Source organism: Rissa tridactyla, chromosome 2, assembly GCF_028500815.1.
Source record: "Rissa tridactyla isolate bRisTri1 chromosome 2, bRisTri1.patW.cur.20221130, whole genome shotgun sequence".
In the NCBI taxonomy this organism is placed as follows: domain Eukaryota; kingdom Metazoa; phylum Chordata; class Aves; order Charadriiformes; family Laridae; genus Rissa; species Rissa tridactyla.
In genome coordinates, this window is record NC_071467.1 from 9,868,096 (window position 1) to 9,890,817 (window position 22,722).

Here is a 22,722-nt window from a genome sequence, read left to right on the forward strand (position 1 = left end):
CCGTGCAAACACACAGCTTAAACCCCCCCTGAAGATGACCTGGGCAAAATGGCAGATAAGCTCTTATTCAATGAGATCACCAATATTTCCATACTTTTGCTGAGCGTGTCTTTGCAAAAGGAAAACCATACTAATACAGAACTTTCTCTGTAAGGACATCTAATTGCGAAGGAAGGTTTGACTTCTTGATCGAAAGAAGTCAACAAAAATGATCACAAAGCTGACGAGAGGGCTGGAGCCCCTCTCCTATGAAGACAGGCTGAGAGAGCTGGGGTTGTTCAGCCTGGAGAAGAGAAGGCTCCGGGGAGACCTGTTTGCGGCCTTTCACAGGGCTTGTAAGTAAAAGGGGCTTATAAGAAAGATGGGGACAAACTTTTTAGCAGGGCCTGTTGTGATAGGACAAAGGGTAATGTCTTTAAACTAAAAGCAGGTAGATTTAGACGAGATATTTTTTACAATGAGGGTGATGAAACACTGGCCCAGGTTTCCCAGAGAGGTGGTAGATGCCCCATCCCTGGAAACATTCATGGGCTTTGAGCAACGTGATCTAGTTGAAGATGTCCCTGCTCATTGCAGGGGAGTTGGACTAGGTGACCTTTAAAGGTCCCTTCCAACCCAAACTGTTCTATGATTCACTAACAAGTCCTGGATTGCTACAAACTTTCTAGCGATTCAGCTGCTCTGAAAGGTCTGGATTTCTTCTCTATAACCTCCTACAGGGTTGAACTTTGTCACAAAAGTGCTCCTTACAGATCAATCACCATATCCTAATGCTGGATACAGAAACGCTACCCGTGTTCTTCCAGATCAGGAAGCAGTTACCTAAATCGCATCACTTGATCTCCTTGGGCAAACAGAACTTTGTGAGACCAGCAGGTGAAAATGCCAGTGGATGTTCTCTGATGAGCAGTTAATATTCTCTAGACCTCTGGCTAGTGGTATTCTGCAAAGGATTAAAGCAGTGCAGAAAGAAAGAAAAACACCAAAAAAGCAAATAAAAACCAAACCCAAAAGGTATTTAGCCCCATGAATCCCACTGCCTGCAGTGGCTGCACCATTAACACTAGTGAAAAAAAGCCAGGAGAACATAAAGACTTTTTCTTTAAGGGAAGGCAGAGAGGATAGCTACGTGATGGGAGAAATTCCATCAGCAGACAAAATTTTAATTAACTTTGATATTTTCGTTTCCCCCACGCATTATGCTATACAGAAAGAGGGCATTTCAGTACTTGAAAAAAATGCTACAAATCCATTAAATGCCCATTTTTGTCCAGTGCTGAGGATGAGATCTGCATTACACTGGTACATTTACTTATTTCAGAATTGGAGCTTTTATCAGCCTTGTATCGTAAGTGATGAAAAAAACTATTTTATATTTCACCACGTTTATAAATAAAAATGATAATGAAAAGGTCAGATAGCTAATTAGCTGAAATGGGGAAAAATTGGCCTTTAAACAAGTGAACTAAGTGCGTTGCTGCTTAATAATACCACAAGCTCATTTCTCTGATTGATGATAGCGGCGCTGCTGCTGTGAAGCCTGCGCTTATAATACATGCTTCAGATAAAAAACCCATCCTTTTCTGCTAATTATTAGAAACTAGTATTACATTCATGGTTATGCAAATAACACATGCATATATTCACTCAGGGACAAGCTGAATTTTCTGATTGCAGAGATATAAACAGATCATTTGAACCGAACAACTAACAGAGAAATTACAATATCAATAAGCTGTTACTCAGGCAATGTTGCTACTACTTCGGGCTTTCTTCCAGTATCTCTTATTTCAGGAAGACTCTAACATAAAAGTTGCTCCGTAGAGTAATTACTGCCACGTGAATTGTGTTGATAAAGAGAAGTCTTAAATAATCTAGCTATGATTAACTATATTTATTCATTCTCAGAGATCAGTGCTAAAATAAAAATAGAAAAAACAACCCAATAAGCAGAAAAAATGAGACATCTTTTTTTGGATGAGCAGTTAATATTCTATAAACCTCTGTGGCTGATAGTATTCCCCCTTTCAGCATTTTTCCTACGTTAAAAGTGTGAAACATTAAAGCAGTGCAGAAAAAAGGAAAAGCACCAAAAAAACACCCCAAATAAAAAAAAAAAAACCCAGAAGGTACTTGGCCACGTGAATCCCACTGCCTGCAGCAGCTGCAAGACAAGACATTGCTTTTTTCTTCCCTCATTCTCACAGTAGCTTTACACTATGTTTTTTCAGATTTTGGGGCATAGCTGGCCAAAACCTAGTTGTTTCCTGAAAGTGAACAACTAATCTATTAATTACTAATGTAAAAAGATTTCCTACTTTATTAGATACTGATTTACTTACTTTAAGCACTTGTTCTTTGCCTGTAAGCTGATAAAGGATTAAAGATTTGGCAATATGATTTCATAAACAACCTGACATAATTCAGGTGTACTGGGCATCTTCACCACAGTATCGTTAAAACCGTGAGCACTGAGTGAGTTAAGTCTTCCAAATAAAGGCAAGACTGTGAAGAAGCAAAAACTTCCAGGACAGAAACTCCCCCAGTTACCCAGAAAGTAGCTCTTAACAGGTCACCTTGGTTTCATCTGACTGCAGTGGCTGCCACTTTTGTCCCTCCTTGACTGGTTTCATGTGGTAGGGTAACAGAGCCTTGTTCACCTTTACACCTTCTCTTTAGATATGATTTAAAATAATCTCCCAAGGGTGGCTACTATTTTCTCCCTGGATTGGTTTGAGGTATCCGTTGTCAAAATCCTGCTCAGACCAACCAGAGCAACAAAAAAGGTTGATGACTACAGATCTCAATAGCAAGTTCTGAGACCCACGGTAAGTCACAGATTACAGAAAGAAGATACCTACCCTCTAAAATTTCCTAAACACACACACAAAGTTTGAACATCTACAAAAGTTTGGAACAGAGGAGCAAGGGAAAAGACGATGACAATATAATCCTCTCTATATTAGGATATGTCTCATGTGAGCTAGAGAAGGTCCCAACTTCCTCAAAACAGAAAAAAAGAATTGTTCTTCATGCTTCTTTCAGCGTGTACTCTGAAAAACCATTTAAACAAATGCTACCAAAAAAGAGTCACAAACAACAGTATAATACTCAGCCCCATTAGATGGCATCACTGTCTGAAAAACACTCCCTGTGGATGAGATCACACACCCCAACAACTTTATTCCTTGAAATCGATACTACAAACCTCAATACGTTCCTTAACCAGGGAGGCAGGTCCGAAAAGCGTAGCTTATTTATCTTCCTGAAGCTTGTATGCTATTAGGAACTGACTTTTGTAATGTTGCATTCTCAACTTTTGCTGCAATGCTATAACATTTGGGGGGGGGGGGGGGGGGAAAGCATGTAAAATGAGGTCTATTTTAAATGGCAAAAAACTTATGTCATTGACATTTTAATTGTGAGCAGTAAAAATGAACTGACACCTCTAGAAAAGATTAATTTTAAATTTTGGTTTATTTTATTGCTTAAATATAGATTGCACAGTGTTTTCTTACATTTATTGAAACTGGTTCATTACGTACAGTACAGAATATATGACCATCAGAACAACGGACAAATTAGCCCTACTCTGATTTTAGACAACCAGCTATTTCTATCTTTTGAAATTAAGAAGGATTTAATTTATTTTGAAGTGACCTACTACCAAAAGCTCTAATTTTTCAAAGTGACACAATGGGAAAGAGAACCCAAAGCAAAAGCTGGAATACATTTAAACAGCTGGAAACCGATTTATAATCATGTGACAGTACTCGGTGTGTTGCAGATAACACAGGGCCAGTTTGCAAACAGGGCTTTTCAGTTCTGCAACTTGTCTGAAGAACATAAAAAAATTCAGTGAAACACAGCAGCTTTATACGGTACAACAGCATTCTCAATTCATTTGGTTTCATTCATTAGCTACTTATTACAATAGCTACCAAAACAATACATTTTACAGCCCCTCCCATCTCCCAGCTGTCTAGAAAGGCCAGAGTGAACCAATCACCAACTTACAGACTCCCTGAATTTCCAGAAAGGAAGAAATTAAATACCCTGCGAGCACACGGAGTGTTACAAGCTCTTCATCCCCTGCACAACACCTGCACAACACCTGCATTTCCCAAACAAAGCTCATTTGAACACTGAAAACATGGAAACCTACCACCAGCATATATGAAAAATACTTCATAAACAGAACAGAAAATGAAATGCTGAATCTAGTTATTTTCACATGCAGCATTCATGCAACAGAATTCAATCACAGAAACAATCCTGTATTTACAGCAACAGTCTCCGTACTGCAAGAGTGCAAACAGAAGTACATTCTTTATTTCTTAGACTCCTTATTTTCTTTTTGTACAAAAGTGCACAGTGTTATTCTTAAAAAATGACAGAGTGGATAAGTGTTTTACATTGTATTCCTAGGTTAGATTTATTATTTAAAAAATTACACTCTTCATATAGGCCAAAAACTATTATGTCTTACCTTAAAAAAAAACCCCAAAAGTGAAAACTAAAAGCTAGAGTCCTATTTATGTGTAGACTGTGGTCTGATCAGGCTGATACGCTGCAGCAGTAAAAATCACAACGGAATGCTGTAGATAAGGGGCTGTTTCGTCATCCACTAACAGCTGTGATTGCACTGTTAAACTGAAAAGAAGGTCTCAATTACCTTTTGAGCTTTGTGAATGCTTTCTCAAAGTCTCAGCATGATATCTCATAGGTTTAAGTACCTGATATTTCTCGGATGTTATGTCACATCAGGCTTTTAAAAGTATTCCAGTGGAATAGTGATTTATAGTTTGAAAAACTTAAAATCTGTTTTACGGTGGGTTTGCTAATGCTCAAAACAGTCAGAAAAATTAGCTGGCCTGATAACCATTCAGATCTCACAATTATGCAATCATAGATTAATTTAGGTTGGGACTTCTGAAGGTCATCTAAACCAAGCTCCTGCTCAAAGCAGGGCTACGTGAAGTTAGATTACTTTGTTCACAGCCTGAACGCTGTTTACCTAAACTGCTGGCTAACTTAATGTCTTACATTTATTATAGATAGTTGAGATCATTCGTTCATGTTTATGCTGCTTCAGTCAGATTCAGATGCTTCAAACTTACTATTCATGGCATCAGCGAAAGCAGTTTTTTCCTTTTGCCTGCAGAATTTGGTGAGTCATAAAGACAGCACTGACAATTATCAGCAAAAGCTCAGTGATTTACTGTATCAGTTTTACTTTATTTACATTTGAATAGTATACTCAGATACATAAACCTATGAAAGTTACCACATTTTCCTTATGGTTTGAGAAATGAAACGAAAACGAACACAGAGATGCATCTCTAAAAATGCTTTTGCTTGAAAACATATGTAATAAATTCTTGGTCTTTAAACAGTTTCATCCAGTTTTCTTTCAAATTCTAAAATATCATTAAAAAGCTGTAATAAACTACAAAGAAATACCTCATAGAATATATTTGTAATTTCTGTATTTATGATTTAAAATGCCCTCAGTTTATTTTCTGCTATACTAAATATATCTCTCATGTATTTATACTAAAGCAGACAGTAAAACACTACTGCGTTTTCCAAAGTACAGTCTGTAAACCATACACCTTAAGACATGAAAAATATTGCACAGTTCAGTGCTTCAAGAGGAGAATTCTCCTCTTTAGGCAAAGCATTTAACTTTTAGCAAGAAATACAGGACATATACCGGGCGTATATATCTAAAAAGCATGTTATGTGATGCATCAAAAAAACACTTTAACAAGTGTCCATTAATTCATTTACTGTACTTGAACACATGTAAGGTATTGTTTTTTCCATATATTCCAACATAAACCAGTTGACTAGCTATGACAGCATGGACGAAAGGGAGCTAAGGTAGCGCTCCACTGGTTACATTTATTAAGATGAAGCAAGCCAAAAGCATTCTATTTAGACATATAATTGAGGTGGAAATGAATAAAAAAACCCAACAAACAAAAAAAAGAAAAAGCTTTAACAGGTTTTTCAGTTACAATGCCTCAATTTAAAGGAATTTACAGAAATACAAATTCCTAGAGTAACTGAAATATTCATCTATATGGCAAGACAAGTTTTAAATCTTTTACATCTACTCAAATATGAAAATGAAGAAACACGATACATGAAAAACCTAGCTTCAAATATATTACAGAAGAAAACAACTCAGGATAGTCTCATGAGTTTGGCTAGAGTAATTTGTATTTGGCTCATGTCCACCATTATTTTAAAGGAAATAAACAATAAAATTTGAAAACTCATCTTGTTCTTTCTATTGTACTCTACTCTAAATAATGTCCAGCAGACTTCAGAAGACACTTAATACACACAAAGATCTGGAAACTTCATCTCATAGACTGGAACAGACTGGTAATGAGCGTGTCCGGCAGTAATGGTCATCGTTCCTGAGGGGCTAGGCGGAGGACTGTGTGAGAAGAACAATTAATATACAGAATTTATAATTATATGGACGGCTTTCTTTTTTATAACTTTACGCATTAATAGCTGAAAACGAAGAGCAAACTATCCACCCCACCCCAGCCCCCACCCCAACCATCAGTATTTTATCCTATTCCTGAAATTCTAATGAAATTATCATGCCTCAGGTGTTTTTTTTTTTGTACTCTGGTCTGAATCATCGACTTCATGAATGTTACAGAACTATGAAAATACATTTAATTACTAATAAATACTATTTATGCTGCTCAACAGATGTGCACAACTCTCTATAATAATGTCATGTACTATTTTGACTGTTCAGTATCTAATTACTTTCTCAAACAGATACAGCAATGGGAAAAACCCCAGCATTCTTCAATACTACTGATATACATAGAAATAATATAAGAATAGAAGTATACTATAACATGGTTTCTGGATATTCTTCACTATCTAAAAGATTCAAAATAAGAAAAACAAAGTGACTGTTTTAGATGAAGACTACTCTTTTCCATTGTACTGGTTTTGTCTGGAGTAATTTTTTTTACGGTAGCTTGTATGGTGCTGTGATTTGGATTTGTGACCAAAACACTGTTGACAACACAGGAATGGTTTAGTTATTGCTGAGCAGGGCTTACACAGCGTAGAGACCTCTTCTGTTTCTCACACCACTGGGGGTGCACCAGAAGCTGGGAGGGGACACAGCCGGGACAGCTGACCCCAACTGAGCAAACGGATATTCCATACCATATGATTCCGTGCTCAGCAATAATAACTTTACGGACAGAGAAGGAAGAGGGGGACGTTTGGAGTGATGGCATTTGTCTTCCAAAGTAACCGTTACGCGTGATGGAGCCCTACTTGCCCTGGCTGGGGAATTGTGAATATTGTGAATACCTGATGGGAAATTGTGAATGAATTTTTATTTTGCTTTGCTTGCACATATACCTTCTGCTTTACCTATTAAACTGTCTTCATCTCAACCCATGAGTTTTCTCACTTTCACCCTTCCAATTCTCTTCCCCATCCCACGGAGGGGGAATGAGCCAGTGGCTGTGTCGGGCTTAAACGCATACCAGGGTTACACCACAACATTCAGCTAAATCAATTATTTTCTGCCTATTACATGTGAACACTGTGATATGAGCACCTGAAAGTAGTCACAATTGCTTTATAACTCATATTTCATTCCTCATATTCTTCTTGCATAAAGCCTTACCGAATGGTGAGTTCCAGTATCTGGGCAAGTCTATCATGAAGCAAGTTTGCCTAGGAAAAAAAAAATTAAAATTGAATTATTAACTACTATATATTTAATCAGGCTAAAATGAATACGCTGGGCCATACTCAGTGAGTGTATTCCACATCACCACATGGCAAATCTAGGCAGCGTTTCCTATCTCAATTTCTTTTCTCACTGCTGCAAGGATTCGGAGCCCTGGAGAGGCACGTGAGATTGAGTGAGCCCGTCTTGGAGTGCAAGGAACTATATAACAAATTTTGCTGTTGTAGACAGAGTTTAACAAACCTGAAATACACTTAGTTATTCAAAAATATACAATGGGGTAAATACAGCTCCAGTTATCCTAGGATGAAATAGGAACGGGCTGTAAATCTAGCCTAGAGAAGAGAAGGCTCTGAGGAGACTTTATAGCAGCCTTCCAGTACCTAAAGGGGCCTACAGGAAAGATGGGGAGGGACTCTTTATGGAGCGACAGGACAAGGGGCAATGGTTTTAAACTGAAAGAGGGGAGTTTTAGATTAGATATTAGGAAGAAATTCTTTACTGTGAGGGTGGTGAGGCACTGGAACAGGTTGCCCAGAGAAGCTGTGGATGCCCCATCCCTGGAGGTGTTCAAGGCCAGGCTGGATGGGGCTTGGAGCAGCCTGGTCTAGTGGGAGGTGTCCCTGCCCATGGCAGGGGGGTTAGAACTGGATGATCTTTAAGGTCCCTTCCAACCTAAACCATTCTATGATTCTATGATCTAGATTTCAAAGACAGTAAGGAAAACGTTAAGGTGAAGAGTGTATGAGATTTCCATTCCTTTTCAAATGGTCTGAGAGCAATGAAAAGCACACTTTAAATAACTGGAATTTCTCAACATTGATAATAGTGACGACAACTTCTTTAGAAGTAACAGCAGCAGTGACATGGTAACATAAACCACCTTTAGCTAGCACATCCCCATTACTGCTTATACTGGTATCTTCAATGCTGCAAAACATTTTTCAGAAACTCACTTTGGTTTCACATTGTGCTGCTATTTCTTCGAATGGCGCTTTTTGGAACTTTTCAATCACAAGACGCCTTTTTTCTTTTTCCTGTTCTTCAAGTCCATTGTTATCTTAAAAAAAATTATAAAAATAAAACCAAATGTAACTTTTGTGTGTCAAGTAGAAGTGATATCAACCTTCAAATGCAGACTGCAGAAGCAAACAAGCACTGTATTTGAAGTGATGCAACTGTAGTAAAGCGCGCTGTCATCTGTCGTTCCAAAGCAAAATGCAGGTACAATTTCAGGGAACTGGTTTGAGGTTCCCAGTTTTGCCTCTTTCTTACTACGTGCTTTAATTAGGAGTACATGCAGGCTTCCTTTCGCTTTATTATCCAGACTCAAGACTGCATTTCTCACTCACTGCACGCAAGTTCAGCTTCAAGGGACAAAGAAGGCAGTATCCTCCCTCCCAGTACCACGCAGACAGGATTTTCTATTAGAATTTGGGAAAAGCAAGTTCGGCCTCCACAGGCTGACTGAACCTACAACCAGCTGGAACTTCCCAGTATCTAATGAATTTAAGTACCTCAGTGATCAGGCAGTTTTGGAAAACTGTCAGATTGGATCACCGTTTAAAATATCAGCGTCTACTGTTTAACACATCCATGTCTAATTCATGGTTTTTTCAGGATTTTGGTGGACTGGACAGCATTAATTAGTACATACTTATAGTGATAAGAAATAAGGAAACTGGATAATTCTGAGTTCTGGTAGGTGCGTCACTTGTCAGAATAATATTTTTTTAAACAAATCAGACAAATGCATATCAATACACTAAATAAAAAAATGGAGTGTTTTCGAAGTCTACAATGTGTGCCTTACAATCTATTTTCTGAATGCATTGCAGACCTGAAAATCTTAATATGTAAAAATATTTCAGTTGCTTTATAAAGAATCACTCAATGGAATTTGAAAATCTCACATTATTTATAGCTTGGCCTGTAAGGGCAAATTTAATAGATGACAGGCACTTCCAGATGCTTTTCATTCAGACAGAAAATGAATTCACTAAAATTATCCAGCTATCATTTCAGAAATTTAGATATAAATAAATGAAGTTTTAAATAAGTTTACTAGCTGAAGAGAAACAAATGCAATATTTTAACTATGTTATTCCAGCAATAGCTTTTTCTCTGGCAGTTCCACAGTAATTGAAAACTATGCTGCATAAACACAATTGTAATAAGTCTTACCAATTGCTTTCTTCAAAGCTTCAAAGGTGATTTCTTCAGTATTATCAATCTAAACACAAAGAAACAAAACCCCTTAAACCTCACATATAACAAGCTTCTAAAAAACAAGGAATGTGATAAATACAGAAGGTCAAAATGGCCACACAAATTTTCTGCCTTACAAGTTCCTTATAGCTGTACCTGGAGTTCCCATGACAGCCGACAGATCGCTAATTCACAGGTTTAATCCACTGCAATTAGCATTTTTATCAAACGAGATCAAGGAAAACTTTCCAAATTTTGGAAGATGCTCTATGGCAATAATACTTTGGAAAAAGAAGGTGCATTTCGGCAGAACGCTCCTTTGGGTCAGGAATATGCTGTGGTGTTTCTATACAGCTAAGCCTCAGTACTGGTTCTTAGACAGCTATTGCGAATAATAGCAACCGCTCCGGGGGATTGAGCTACCAGCAACGTGACACTAAAGGAAGAGATGGTAGTAGCGGCTAGAATGGAAAATGTTTTTTGGCTTTAGGCTAACTTCATACCAGTATGGGCTCCCCTCACTACAAGTAAGACATTGAGGTGCTGGAGCGGGTCCAGAGAAGAGCAACAAAGCTGGCGAGGGATCTAGAGAACGAGTCTGATGAGGATCAGCTGAGGGAGCTGGGGGTGTTCAGCCTGGAGAAAAGGGGGCTCAGGGGAGACCTTCTCGCTCTCTACAGCTACCTGAAAGGAGGGTGTAGCCAGGTGGGGGTCGGTCTCTTCTCCCAAGTAACAGGACAAGAGGAAACGGCCTCAAGTTGTGCCAGGGGAGGTTTAGACTGGATATTAGGAAAAATTTTTACACTGAAAGGGTTATTAAGCATTGGAACAGGCTGCCCAGGGAAGTGGTTGAGTCGCCATCCCTGGAGGTATTTAAAAGACGGGCAGACATACTGCTGAGGGATATGGTCTAGTGATGGTTTTTGTCAGTGTTATGTTGATGGTTGGACTCGATGATATGAAAGGTCCCTTCCAAACTAGATGATTCTATGATTCTATAATTTGGTGCTTATGTCATAAGTTTCGGAGCTAAAGGGCTCTTCAGAACAAGATATGTCTGATGCACTGAGAAAATTTATTCGTTTAGTAATAAGAATATATACATTTGCCGCTGCAGATGCACTTCATTAGGAATTGCTTGGGGCTGCAAAATTACCAAAGACACAGGAACATTTCTCTGAAGAGCTCCAGCTCACGGATTTCTGTGTTTCAGTTCTTTATACACCTACAGTTTCTATGTCATGAAGTATATTTACAGTGAAACGACTGTGATAATATTAGGGGAAGCTGCCTAGATAGCAGAACAGTGTTCACCTGAGCATAACATGCTTTCTTGGCTTGGACCGCCTTACTTTAATCCTTCAAAACTAACTACCTGTAAACAGGCAGCACTTTTATTTTTCCTTATGAACGCTAATTGTTTAGAATGGTCTAATATGATTTAAGATGAAAGATCTGTAAGGTAGCACAAAGTTGTTTCACCCAATTCAGAAGACCCTGCATTCTTTCTATTTTTTAATTAATTGACTCGACCTACTGTAAATGGAAAAGCCAGAAGTAGCAGCCGTTTCCTTTTTCCATCAGTGTTATTTCAGGAGATGGAGCTGTAAATAATATTTTTCTAACAGATTTTACTACGTTAGCATTGTATTCTCTACCTCGGAATATATAAAAGGTTAATAAACAAACATCAAAACACCCTTTATGTCAAATATTTGTGGATATAGCTAGACATAAAAAGTATTCAGGTTTCGAAATAATCATCTTTTATACAATTCATATTTGGTGAAAATTGCTTGCTTATGGCAGCCTTTTAAGATTTCTAATTAACATCCATAGTAGCTGCTAATATTAGCCAGCACTGTATACGGTTATTAATATCACAGAAGCACTAGCTGCTTTTACAAGTGCTTTCATCTTATAAATGAAGATAACTATGGAATAAACCATCTTCCTAAACAGGATTCACTAACAGACTTCCCGCAACAAAAAACTTTGATTGTGCTGACAAAAGAATTGCATTCATATTGTATACAATAGCAGATATTTTATGGATAAACAGTCTTCTACCTCAGTGTAGAAATGACACCATAGATCATTAATCCTAAGACTTACATTAATTAGGTAGTTTATCCTCTCAATCATAAAGCCTTATGCTCCTTTTTTTGCAGTTTAATTCTGCTGACAGTTATGGATTATGTTATATTTACTAATCTACATAGCAAGAGAACCAGATTTTATATCCTCATAGAGTTTTTTTTTTTCTTTTTTCCTGCTCTTGAGTGACATCCACAGTATCATCCCATGTTCCAAGTGGCCAAAAACATGCATTATGAGGGAACAAGAATTAGCAAAAATTACAAAGCACCATTACTGAAGGAACAGGCTGCTCAGGGAAGTGGTTGAGTCACCATTCCTGGAGGTATTTAAAAGATGTAGCACTCAGGGACATGGGTTAGTGGTGGACTTGGCAGTGTTAGGTTAATGATCTTAATGGTCTTTTCCAACCTAAATAATTCTATGATTCAATGATTCTATGAAAATTTTTCAGCTGTTCATTATTTAGGTATCAAGACCAATTTGCAATCAACAAATTGGAAAATATCAGTTTTCCCTTTGCATTGTAAACAAGCACTGTAAAGCAACTAAAGGAGGAATCTTTGTTTCATGTGTTTCTGATTAATAAAATTCTTGTTTTTAAGACAGGCAAATAGTAATTAATTATCCAAGACACTGTACCACATTAAACTGAGAACCCATACACAGATTTTGATTTATCTACAACTGCTATATCCTGTTAAAAAAATGTCAATATATCAATGCTTAACATAACATCAGCATAATTGTTTGAAACCTGAAAAGGAAGCTTCTCTCATTTGATTCTACCTTCAAGAAAGATGTTCAATCACATATAATGCATAAGATTAAAAAAGTATACTAATGGCAAACAACTCCATTCCCACTAGGAGCATTTACTTTCTTCAGAAAGCTAAAGATTGTGATAATCTGGTTCATTTTTCAAACATTTCTTTCTTCTTTGTCCTAAGCCTTTACCTAGTTTATCTGTACCCTTGTTAAAGCACAATGGCAGGAACTGAACACAGAATATCACCTGAGGTAGCACCAACACAAAGCAGAAAGGAATAATAATAATGATGCAAAACATAAATCACTTCTGTCATTCTAAAATGAGACTTACTCCTTTGCGATAGCTTAATACTGCACTTTTAACTAACATTCAGCTTGACTCTGCCCCACATTCTGTTTCACGTCCCCAGCTGGTTTGTGCTTTAAGGTGCTAAAGGTAGGATTCATTTGCATGTACAAACACCTCAATTTCAACAGCCAATCTCCATCACAGCCAGCAGAAATCGGGTTAATAAAAATCAGCAGAACCTTGAAAAACATTCAGTAGAAATGAAAATTTATTTTAAGAAATACTTCAAATTAAGTGTCAAAAGATGCGGGGTAATTTTAATTATAATGCAGTCTTCCTAAGGGATAATTAGCATCAGCTCCTGTACCTTACACATGAACTTTTTGTTGCTACTTTATCCTTCCCGTGTCTTTAAAGCACTGTGTGCTAAACTCTTCTGGAAGGGAAGAGTAATACTGTAACACCGTGGTGTATGTAACCTGCCTAGTTTTTACCTGCCCCTCTGAAAGACAGCAGGTCTCCCACTAGTCTGATATCTGTCAGCCCCATTTTGATGAACGAGACTCTCAGATACTTCAAATGATGCAGGGATACAGATGCAGGATTTTTATTTGATCCCTCAAAATGCAAAGAAAATATTTTAGAGTGTTTACTCATGAAACAGTAGTTGTATATATGTATTGCCACCCCATATTCTGCAGCACTATCTGTAAAAAACTATAGTGACAAAATACTTTACATTTTTATACAGCAAGATCAGAGCCTTTGACAACACATTTCTACAAAAATAGGCATTAAAAACATCAAAACCCCAACGCATTTAACATTGCTAGAACAATCAGATATTAGACTTTCTGGGAAAACTTCATTTGCATTCACCCCCTGCCACCATGAACATGCTGCTTTAAAACATCCTGTGATTTTCATACCTTATCCTCTGTGCTGTTGCCAGGCAGAATATCCACCTGAATAGATACTGTGTCCACAATGCTCTTCCTCCTGGAGAGTCTGTCCTCATCTAGAAGAAAAACCACTTATCTCACTTTTTGTAATAGAGCTGAAACACGATCCATCAAATTTCCACACATCAGATGCAGATTTGTTTCTATATGCCTGTTAAACTCAAGAATGCCTAGTTTATCATTTGGACCGTTGGGAAAAATGATCAGTTACTGCCCTAAATTATTAAATATGAAGGAAAATAAGCTTTATATTGTCCCTTCCCCCTCTCATCCCAGATCTTGCCAACTTTCCCTTGAAAGCCCAGGATTCAAAAAAATTAGACGAGATCTTATTCAAATGCATAATAAATAGCATAGTATATGATGACATATTGCTGCAGAGTAATTTACAAAAGCCTGAACTTATTTTTTTCGTTGTGAAAGTGAAATATTAAGGTCTTAATTTGAAGGTATTCTGAAAGAGAAAAGGGCTTTTTGGAAGTTGATTCATTGACAGAAGAAATAGATTTCCAAATGGAAATGAGCAACGATCCTTCTTTATTCTTGTTGCTCCAAGTACCGTATTCAGTGAGTCTAAAACTCTACTTGGTGAAAAAAAATCTCTCCATTTCTAACTTCCTACAAACATTTTAGCAAGTCCAGCTGGCCTAGAAAGCAGTCAGAATAAGATCAACTCTGCTGATACTAACAGCAACACAACGATTTCACTAACGCTTACGCAGACACGAACAAATGATCCATCAGTTGATGGATTTTCCTTTTGTGACTGCATTCCTGAGACAATACACCACTAATCTTTTCTCATTTTTGACATTTAATATACTAACATAAGATTAAAAAAAACAGTAAAAACACATTTACAGATGCATCATGAAGATCCTCTGGCAAATGGAGACTTGAGTGGCCTGACTTTCGTGCATCTCATTTACAAAACCATGAGTTGCAATGTCACATTTTAGATTTTAGTTGAGATCAAGCCATTTGGGTCAGGCCATTATTCCTTGATGACTCACACTGCACACTGAAGCACCTACAGGCACTCGATACTAAAACAAAGATAAGGAGAACGCCTGTAAATCTCCACCACAAGGTAATTTATGCTGGTTCTTCTGCAACCTTTGTTTAAACCACTTCCAGCAAAGCGCTTTTGCAGTGCAAATATTGAGCACGAACAAACAGAATTCATTCCAGCAGAGCTAAACACACTCAGCTTTTAAAAAAATCAAGAAATAACTTTCAGAAGTTATATCAATGAAAGGCTATTTTAAGAGCAAGAGGCAGTGAAAGAACAAGATTAGTGAAAAGCACCTGAATTCCAGCTATCTTTGCCAGGTTCTCAGAGTCTCTGAGCACTTCAAGTGGCATTTTGAAGGATTTACTTAATTTTTAATCCCTGACGGCTCACTGGTACCTGACCCAATACATACAGAGCCTGAGGAAAGCACCTTAGCCCTCAAGGGTAAACACAAGACAAACCTACATCTTTGCTGCCATCTTGCTGCTCTCTCTGTAACTGACATCCAAACACCGAAAGGGACATTTTTGGGACTACTTTGGATAGAATTAATTTTTGTAATGGATGCCTCACTATACTTGCCTAATAAAAATGTCCATTTGTCTCTAATTTCAACATATTAAGTGGGAAAAACCTGTGAAAATTGCATTTTTTTTCTGTTATATGATATAAAGCTTGACCCCACGCACACGAAGCAGCTCAGAGGAACGAGGGCGGTGGTGGAGCCCCAATACCTGTCTGCCCCAGTCCCTGACAGGGCTGTCCCAGGAGTTTTGGCCCCACCAAATCTGAGAATGGCACCCACCCCATGGGACAACGGGAGCAGCTCTCTGGGTCACCTCATTGACGGAGGTGACTGGGGTATGAGACACATAGCGGGATGGAGGGGAACTGCATCTTGGGATCACACAAGGCTTAGTGTGGGATGTTTAGGGGAGAAATCAAGGGTGGGGAAAAGGAGGACTGAGATGGTTTGAGAGGAGGAAGCAAAGAAAAGAGAGGGACAAGGGGATGAAGGCATCAATCCCATGTTAACCAGTCGCTGATCAGTACACACATCTGGCCATGTCCTGAGCTTCGTCAGTGCAGCCTGTCCCGTCTTCTCATTAAATCCCATTTCTCTTTCCCTGGGTGAGGTGTGTCCATGGGGTCTGAGTGCAGGGACTGGAGTCAGACCATGGGTCAGAGGGCCCGTGCGTCTGGAGCAAGCAAAGGTGCATCCGTGTGTGATCGCGAGGGAATAGCAAGCTGGAGCAGCAGGTGAGCAGGTGAAGCAGCCTGGGAGCAGAGGGTGTCCGTGTGTCTCTGAGGGTAGAAGCACCTGGCAGGACCAGGAGGTCCAGGCCAACTGTCAAAAAGACCATGGAGCCTGGGGGACTGACTAAGACCCATGTGAGCACACGCAAGGGCGCTACTGTGCACCAGAGGGATCTGTGCCAGCAGCTGGACTGGGGCTGTGGACCCTGGGGACTCACGTGACAGTGACTGGGAAGACTGGGAACCAGAAGACAGCTGTGGGCAGACAGCGTCTAAGCCCAGCTACTGGCGAGATGCACACAGAACATATGCGCATATACGTGTCCCACTGATGGACCTTTATCCTGAACAGCCAGCGTGTGAGAGGAATCATCGCTCTGTGAACAACTCCGAGCTTCTCCCAACTTTCTATCAAGTTCCTGTAATGTCACTCGAAGAGGTAATTAGTTCTATCACAAAAATGATACCTATAGCCCTGCTACCTCCTCAGGAAAAGAAAATAGGAAGTTACCATATCGTAGAGTCACAAATCAAGAGTAAACACAAAGGCAAACCTTGCAGCAGCTAACATTGCTACAGGTATATCAAGGAGATAAACAAAAAAAAGCAGAAGGAAACACTAAGTACAACACAATTTTTGGCCTAAAGGTCTAAAGGCCTTCTAAAAGCTTTTTTTTTTTTTTGACTGTGCACATCCTATACACACACCACAGCTAGCAGGAGAGCAGGCTGACCTACAACTCATTTTTACCTTTTGACTTGTGTCTGCATTTATGAGGTTTTTTGCCTGATGGAAACAGAGCTAAATTAAAAGAAATTATGTATGTACAGCCAAAAAAAATTTAATTAAATGTACATTTAAATTATCGGCTTCCCTTCTACCCCAAATAAGGAAGAGAACAAGGTACAAAAAGCAGCAAATATGAATGTCTTTCAAACTGACAAGCATAAAAAACTGAAACAAAGAGAGGATCATGATTTTATGTCTATAAATCATTGTTAAGCATTACGTCCTTAATATTCAGAAATACTCCAAATACTTAGGATAAAATCTTTACTGGCTTTTTAGTTCCAAACATAACTTTCACAGGAATATATAAAAAACTGATCCATCTTTTACTAAAATTATTGATATATTTTGAAACACTTTATTCTAGCATTATATGTATTAACAGTAGAAATTAAACATCTAAGTAAAAATGAAAAGTTTTGGAATTCCAAAATATTCACTTTGCTCTTGATTTTGTTAAATGAAAACCTTGGAAGCTCAGTATCTCACAGGATCAGAGATTAATGATCCTAATCAGCTACGATAATAGGCATGACACCAGTTTTGGTTACTGCTCTTTTCAAGATACTGCAACACAACCCCCCCCCCCCCCCGCCATCTGATTCACATACTCTAAGATTTAGCATTAAATATGGCTGTTTCTCATCACCTGAAGAAGCAGTTAATCACATACTTGCAGCTAAACTTGCTTAACCTTCTCAAAATTTACATATCTTTTTGTGGAGGAATGCATTTTTATCAAAGTATCCAACAAAACCCTAGTAGGGTCATTTGGGTATAAATACATCTCATTTTCTAAGAGAGGCTTAATCTGAATTTCCAACCAGACTGTCTTTCTCATTTACTCAGACAAAGACAGTAAAAACTGGAAACATAACATTTCTTTACTTGCTACCTACCTCTTCTGCCAATACTAAAATTTAATGATAACTGTTTTTTTTGGATGCCAGAAGAAATAATCTGTCAAGTATAGTAACATTTTCCTTTTTAAAAGATGACAACCAGCAACAGCAAACAGACATCGCAGCTGTGTCGCGCATATATCACTGGTTTGCCTGCTAGCACATGGGACAAACCCACATCTGCTGTTCTGGAGAACTCATCCCCTCCCATAGCAGCCGTCCAAAAAAGCTTATTCAAGAGCAGGCGGCAAAGGAATCGTGCTGCAAGTGTGACAGATCTGGCATTCACTGTCCATACATATCATGTTTCTTTCTATACACGAGCTACAAAACACTGGAATCATATTTCCTAGGAACTTTTATTTCTCAAAAAGGTCAGACTGGGGTTTCCCAGAGTCTTACAATAAGAACAGTTAAGCACAGCCACAAAACACACACAGTTAATACAACAAATGCTTCAAACAGTTTTTTTTCCAGTAAGTTGCTCAATTGGCTGTTGAAAATATATTAAAAGCAGAAAACACACAATGTCACATACTAAGCTAGTTATCCACGCACTATTCCTGCATCTTGGTAGCACGAACTCTCAAAAATCTTCCTCAGGCACTTTCCTTGTCTTACCTGACATTAAGCTAGCCTAGGTATCTGATGGAGGAAAACGTAACATTCTTGATTAAATTAATATCTGCTCATTGAGAATTTGACTAAGGCAAACAACTGAAGTCAGCATAAGGCCAGATGGAAAAAGGATGGGATATGTTCCATCCAGCGTTTACATAAAAAGGATAAAGTATGCTGACTTGTGTAATCCTTCCTCACCTGCTAATTCAAATTAATACAGAAAAACACTAATAATCACCATTATCTTCTTAAGGTATTTTTTCAGAAGCAAAGACTTCATTAAAAAGAGTTGAAGTGGGTTAAAGAACTTTCTGCCCCACCTTCTGAATTTAAGGAAAAAAAAATCTCTTAAAAGGACATGAAGTTGAAACTTCTTAGCAATAATAGATGAGCTAATGAGAAAAAAAAAACTTGAGAAAACAAAATTATGCAATAATTAGATCTTTTTGGCAAGTAGTCACATTACATTTCATTGCCACAAAACACATCAAGAAAGCATTCTTAGTAACTGGCACTTAGCAGTATCGCCACTGATCACCGCTTACCTGTTACCTGGGGCACATACGGAACGGACAGTCTTTCCACACTGTATCCACTGCCTCCTAATGATTCGGCAATCTTGTTTGTCAGGAAAAATAAATCTTTTTCATGCTTCTCTAAGGATTTTGGAAGACTGTGAAAATATATATTGGAAGTTATTATCTACAAATAGAGATTTGTTCATTAAATAAAATATTTTTTCCAATGTCTGCAAGCAACCAAAAAGGGTCAATGTTAATGATTTGATGGAAATAAAACTTGCTCAGTTTTTTAAGGATGAATATACACCCCAAAATGGGTCCACCAGATGCCTCTGCAATATTTTAAACTTGGAAGACACAGAGAAGGCAGAGTTACTGAATGCCTTCTTTCCTTCAGTCTTCACTGATAAAGCCGTCCCTCACACATCCCATACCCTGGAGGCAAGAGGGAAGGGCTGGAGAGAGGAAGATTTTCCCTTAGTTGAGGAGGACCGGGTCAGAGACCACTTGGCCAAGCTGGACATTCATAAATCCATGGGCCCTGACGGGATGCACCCGCGAGTGCTGAGAGAGCTGGCAGATGTTATCGCTAGACCACTCTCCATCGTCTTTGAAAAGTCATGGGGAACAGGTGAGGTGCCTGAGGACTGGAGGAAGGCTGACATCACTCCAATCTTCAAAAAAGGCAAGAAGGAGGACCCAGGGAACTACAGGCCGGTTAGTCTCACCTCTGTCCCTGGGAAGGTAATGGAGCGACTCATTCTGGATGTCGTCTCCAAACACATAGAGGAACAGGAAGTTATTGGAAGTGGTCAGCATGGATTTACCAAGGGCAAATCATGCCTGACCAATCTGATAGCTTTCTATGATGTTATAACGGGTTGGCTGGATGAGGGGAGAGCCGTAGATGTCATCTACCTTGACCTTAGCAAGGCTTTTGACACTGTCTCCCATAACATCCTCATTAGGAAGCTGAGGAAGTATGGGCTAGACGAGGTGACAGTGAGGTGGATCGAGAGCTGGCTGAGTGACAGAACCCAGAGGGTTGTGATCAGCGGCACAGAGTCCAGTTGGAGGCCTGTAACGAGTGGTGTCCCTCAGGGGTCAATACTTGGACCAATTTTGTTCAATATATTCATTAATGACCTAGATGAGGGGACAGAGTGTATCCTCAGCAAGTTTGCTGATGATACCAAGCTGGGAGGGGTGGCCGACACTCCAGAGGGCCGTGCTGCCATCCAGCGTGACCTGGACAGGCTGGAGAGCTGGGCAGAGAAGAACCTAATGAGGTTCAACAAAAGCAAGTGTAGGGTCCTGCACCTGGGAAGGAAGAATGCCAAACACCAGTATATGTTAGGGGCGGACATGCTGGGAAGCAGCTCTGAGGAGAAGGACCTGGGGGTCCTGGTAGACAGCAAATTATCCATGAGCCAACAATGTGCCCTTGTCGCCAAGAAGGCCAATGGCATCCTGGGCTGCATAGGGAAGACTGTGGCCAGTAGGTCGAGGGAGGTCATTCTCCCCCTCTACTCTGCACTGGTGAGGCCACAACTGGAGTACTGTGTCCAGTTCTGGGCTCCCCAGTTCAAGAGGGACAGGGAACTACTGGAGAGAGTCCAGCGTAGGGCAACCAAGATGATTATGGAACTGGAGCACCTCCCTTATGAGGAAAGGCTGAGAGAACTGGGACTCTTTAGCCTGGAGAAGAGAAGGTTGAGGGGGGACCTGATTAATGTTTACAAGTATCTAAAGGGTGGGTTTAAGGAGGACGGAGCCAGGCTCTTTTCAATGGTTCCCAGCGACAGGACAAGGGGCAAAGGGCACAAGCTAGAACATCGGAAGTTCCGTTCAAATACACGGAAAAACTTCTTTACAGTGAGGGTGACAGAGCACTGGAACAGGCTGCCCAGGGAGGTTGTGGAGTCCCCTTCTCTGGAGACTTTCAAGACCCGCCTGGATGCAGCCCTGAGGGATGTGCTTTAGGCAATCCTGCTCTAGCAGGGGAGTTGGACTAGATGATCTCTAGAGGTCCCTTCCAACTCTGAAGATTCCGTGATTCTGTGATTCCGTGATCTCTAGAGGTCCCTTCCAACTCTGAAGATTCCGTGATTCTTCGTTATCTGAAATATCTTCCTCACCTTTTTTGCTATATCTTGAGAGCATATGGTCTCTGTTAAATAGAAAAAACTGCACAGTAATAGTATTTGCCATTTGCCAGCAACGTGTCCCTGGGGACAAAAAGGCTAAAGGTATCCCTGGGCTGTGTTAGGAAGGTCGACGGGAGTGATCCTTCCCCTCTACTCAGCACTGGTAAGGCCACACCTTGAGTACTGTGTCAACTGCTGGGCTCCCCAGGACAGGAGAGACATGGACTTACTGTAGAGAGTCCAACAAAGGACCACTAAGACGGATTAAGGGACTGTGGCATCTCCCCAGTGAAAAAAGTCTGAGAGAGCTGGGACAGTTCAGCATGGAGAAAAGAATGTGGATCTTATCAATATGTAGAACTACATTAAGGGAGAGAGGGTGGAAAATCAATAGAGCCAGGCTCTTTTCAGTGGTGCCCAGTGACAAGGCCAGAAGCAATGGGCACAAACTGAAAAACAGTTCACCTGTTTGAACATCAGGAAACGCTTCTTTACTGCGAGGGTGACCAAGCGCTGCACAGGTTGCCCAGAGACGTTGTCCAAAAGTCCAAAGCCATCTGGATGTGGGCCTGGACAGCCTGCTCTAGGTGACCCAGCTTGATCGGGGAGGTTGGACCAGATGATCTCCAGAGGTGCCTTCCAACCTCACCCATTCTGTGATTCAGTGAAACTGCATTTTGCTGTGTTAGCACTTATAATGAGCAGCAGACTTTGCAGATGTAAGTGCTTCTGACTACAATTAAAAAAAGCCTGAAAACCAGATTTTTTTCACATATGCTTTTACTGCTTGGTTTTCTTCTGCCTATTCTGTACACTCTTAAACCTCTAAATTATTTTTCACATATGAAATGTATTTCAATGATATCCAACTTTTAATAGTAAAATAGGTACTTCACTGTTCATTAATTCACATTCTGTATCTACTCACTTGCATTTGTCTTTGAAAATTGTTTCTGGTAGAAAATAAGATGCTTCCAGACTTCTAGTTTCGATGACCTGAAAAAAACCCAAGACAAACAGTACAAATGGAGTAGCTCCATAGCTATTTTCTCCAATGACTAAATTGCTTAAAGAGGTTCTGCTGTAGCAGATTACCAATCCTTCGCTAACATCTGCCTCAGCACAAATGAGGCCTTTAGAATTTCTTTTAACCAGAGAAAGAGATTGTTGCACTCACGCTTTAGCCTAAAAATCTGTTTCTCATGGTCTTGCGCATGTCAGTACTGTTTTACCAAAACCAGTGAGGCTGTAAAGTCTTATACCAGATGGGGATTTAGCCCATTATATATGGTACCATAAACAAAATGAAAAATGCTGTACCTCGAGAGAAGAATATTCTGTGCGTAATTTTAAGACTCAGCAAACAATGCCATCAGAGACCGAAGACAAAGA

At 39.5% G+C, this 22,722-nt stretch overlaps 1 protein-coding gene across 4 annotated transcripts in view; it reads right to left on the reverse strand.

The window, feature by feature from the left end:
* Positions 1-3,458: 3,458 nt before the first annotated feature.
* EFR3A (EFR3 homolog A) overlaps positions 3,459-22,722 on the reverse strand; it is an 86,111-nt gene continuing 66,847 nt past the window's right edge. For 3 of the 4 annotated variants that reach the window (XM_054190930.1, XM_054190929.1, XM_054190931.1), the window contains 7 exons: positions 22,259-22,326; positions 19,208-19,335; positions 14,045-14,133; positions 9,935-9,983; positions 8,707-8,810; positions 7,685-7,734; positions 3,459-6,451 (listed from right to left, as the gene is read on the reverse strand). In XM_054190930.1, coding sequence (XP_054046905.1) covers positions 6,346-6,451; positions 7,685-7,734; positions 8,707-8,810; positions 9,935-9,983; positions 14,045-14,133; positions 19,208-19,335; positions 22,259-22,326 — 594 coding nt within the window. In that variant the 3' untranslated portion in view covers positions 3,459-6,345. The remainder of the gene's footprint in view (positions 6,452-7,684; positions 7,735-8,706; positions 8,811-9,934; positions 9,984-14,044; positions 14,134-19,207; positions 19,336-22,258; positions 22,327-22,722) is intronic. The other variant, XM_054190932.1, reaches the window with a different exon arrangement.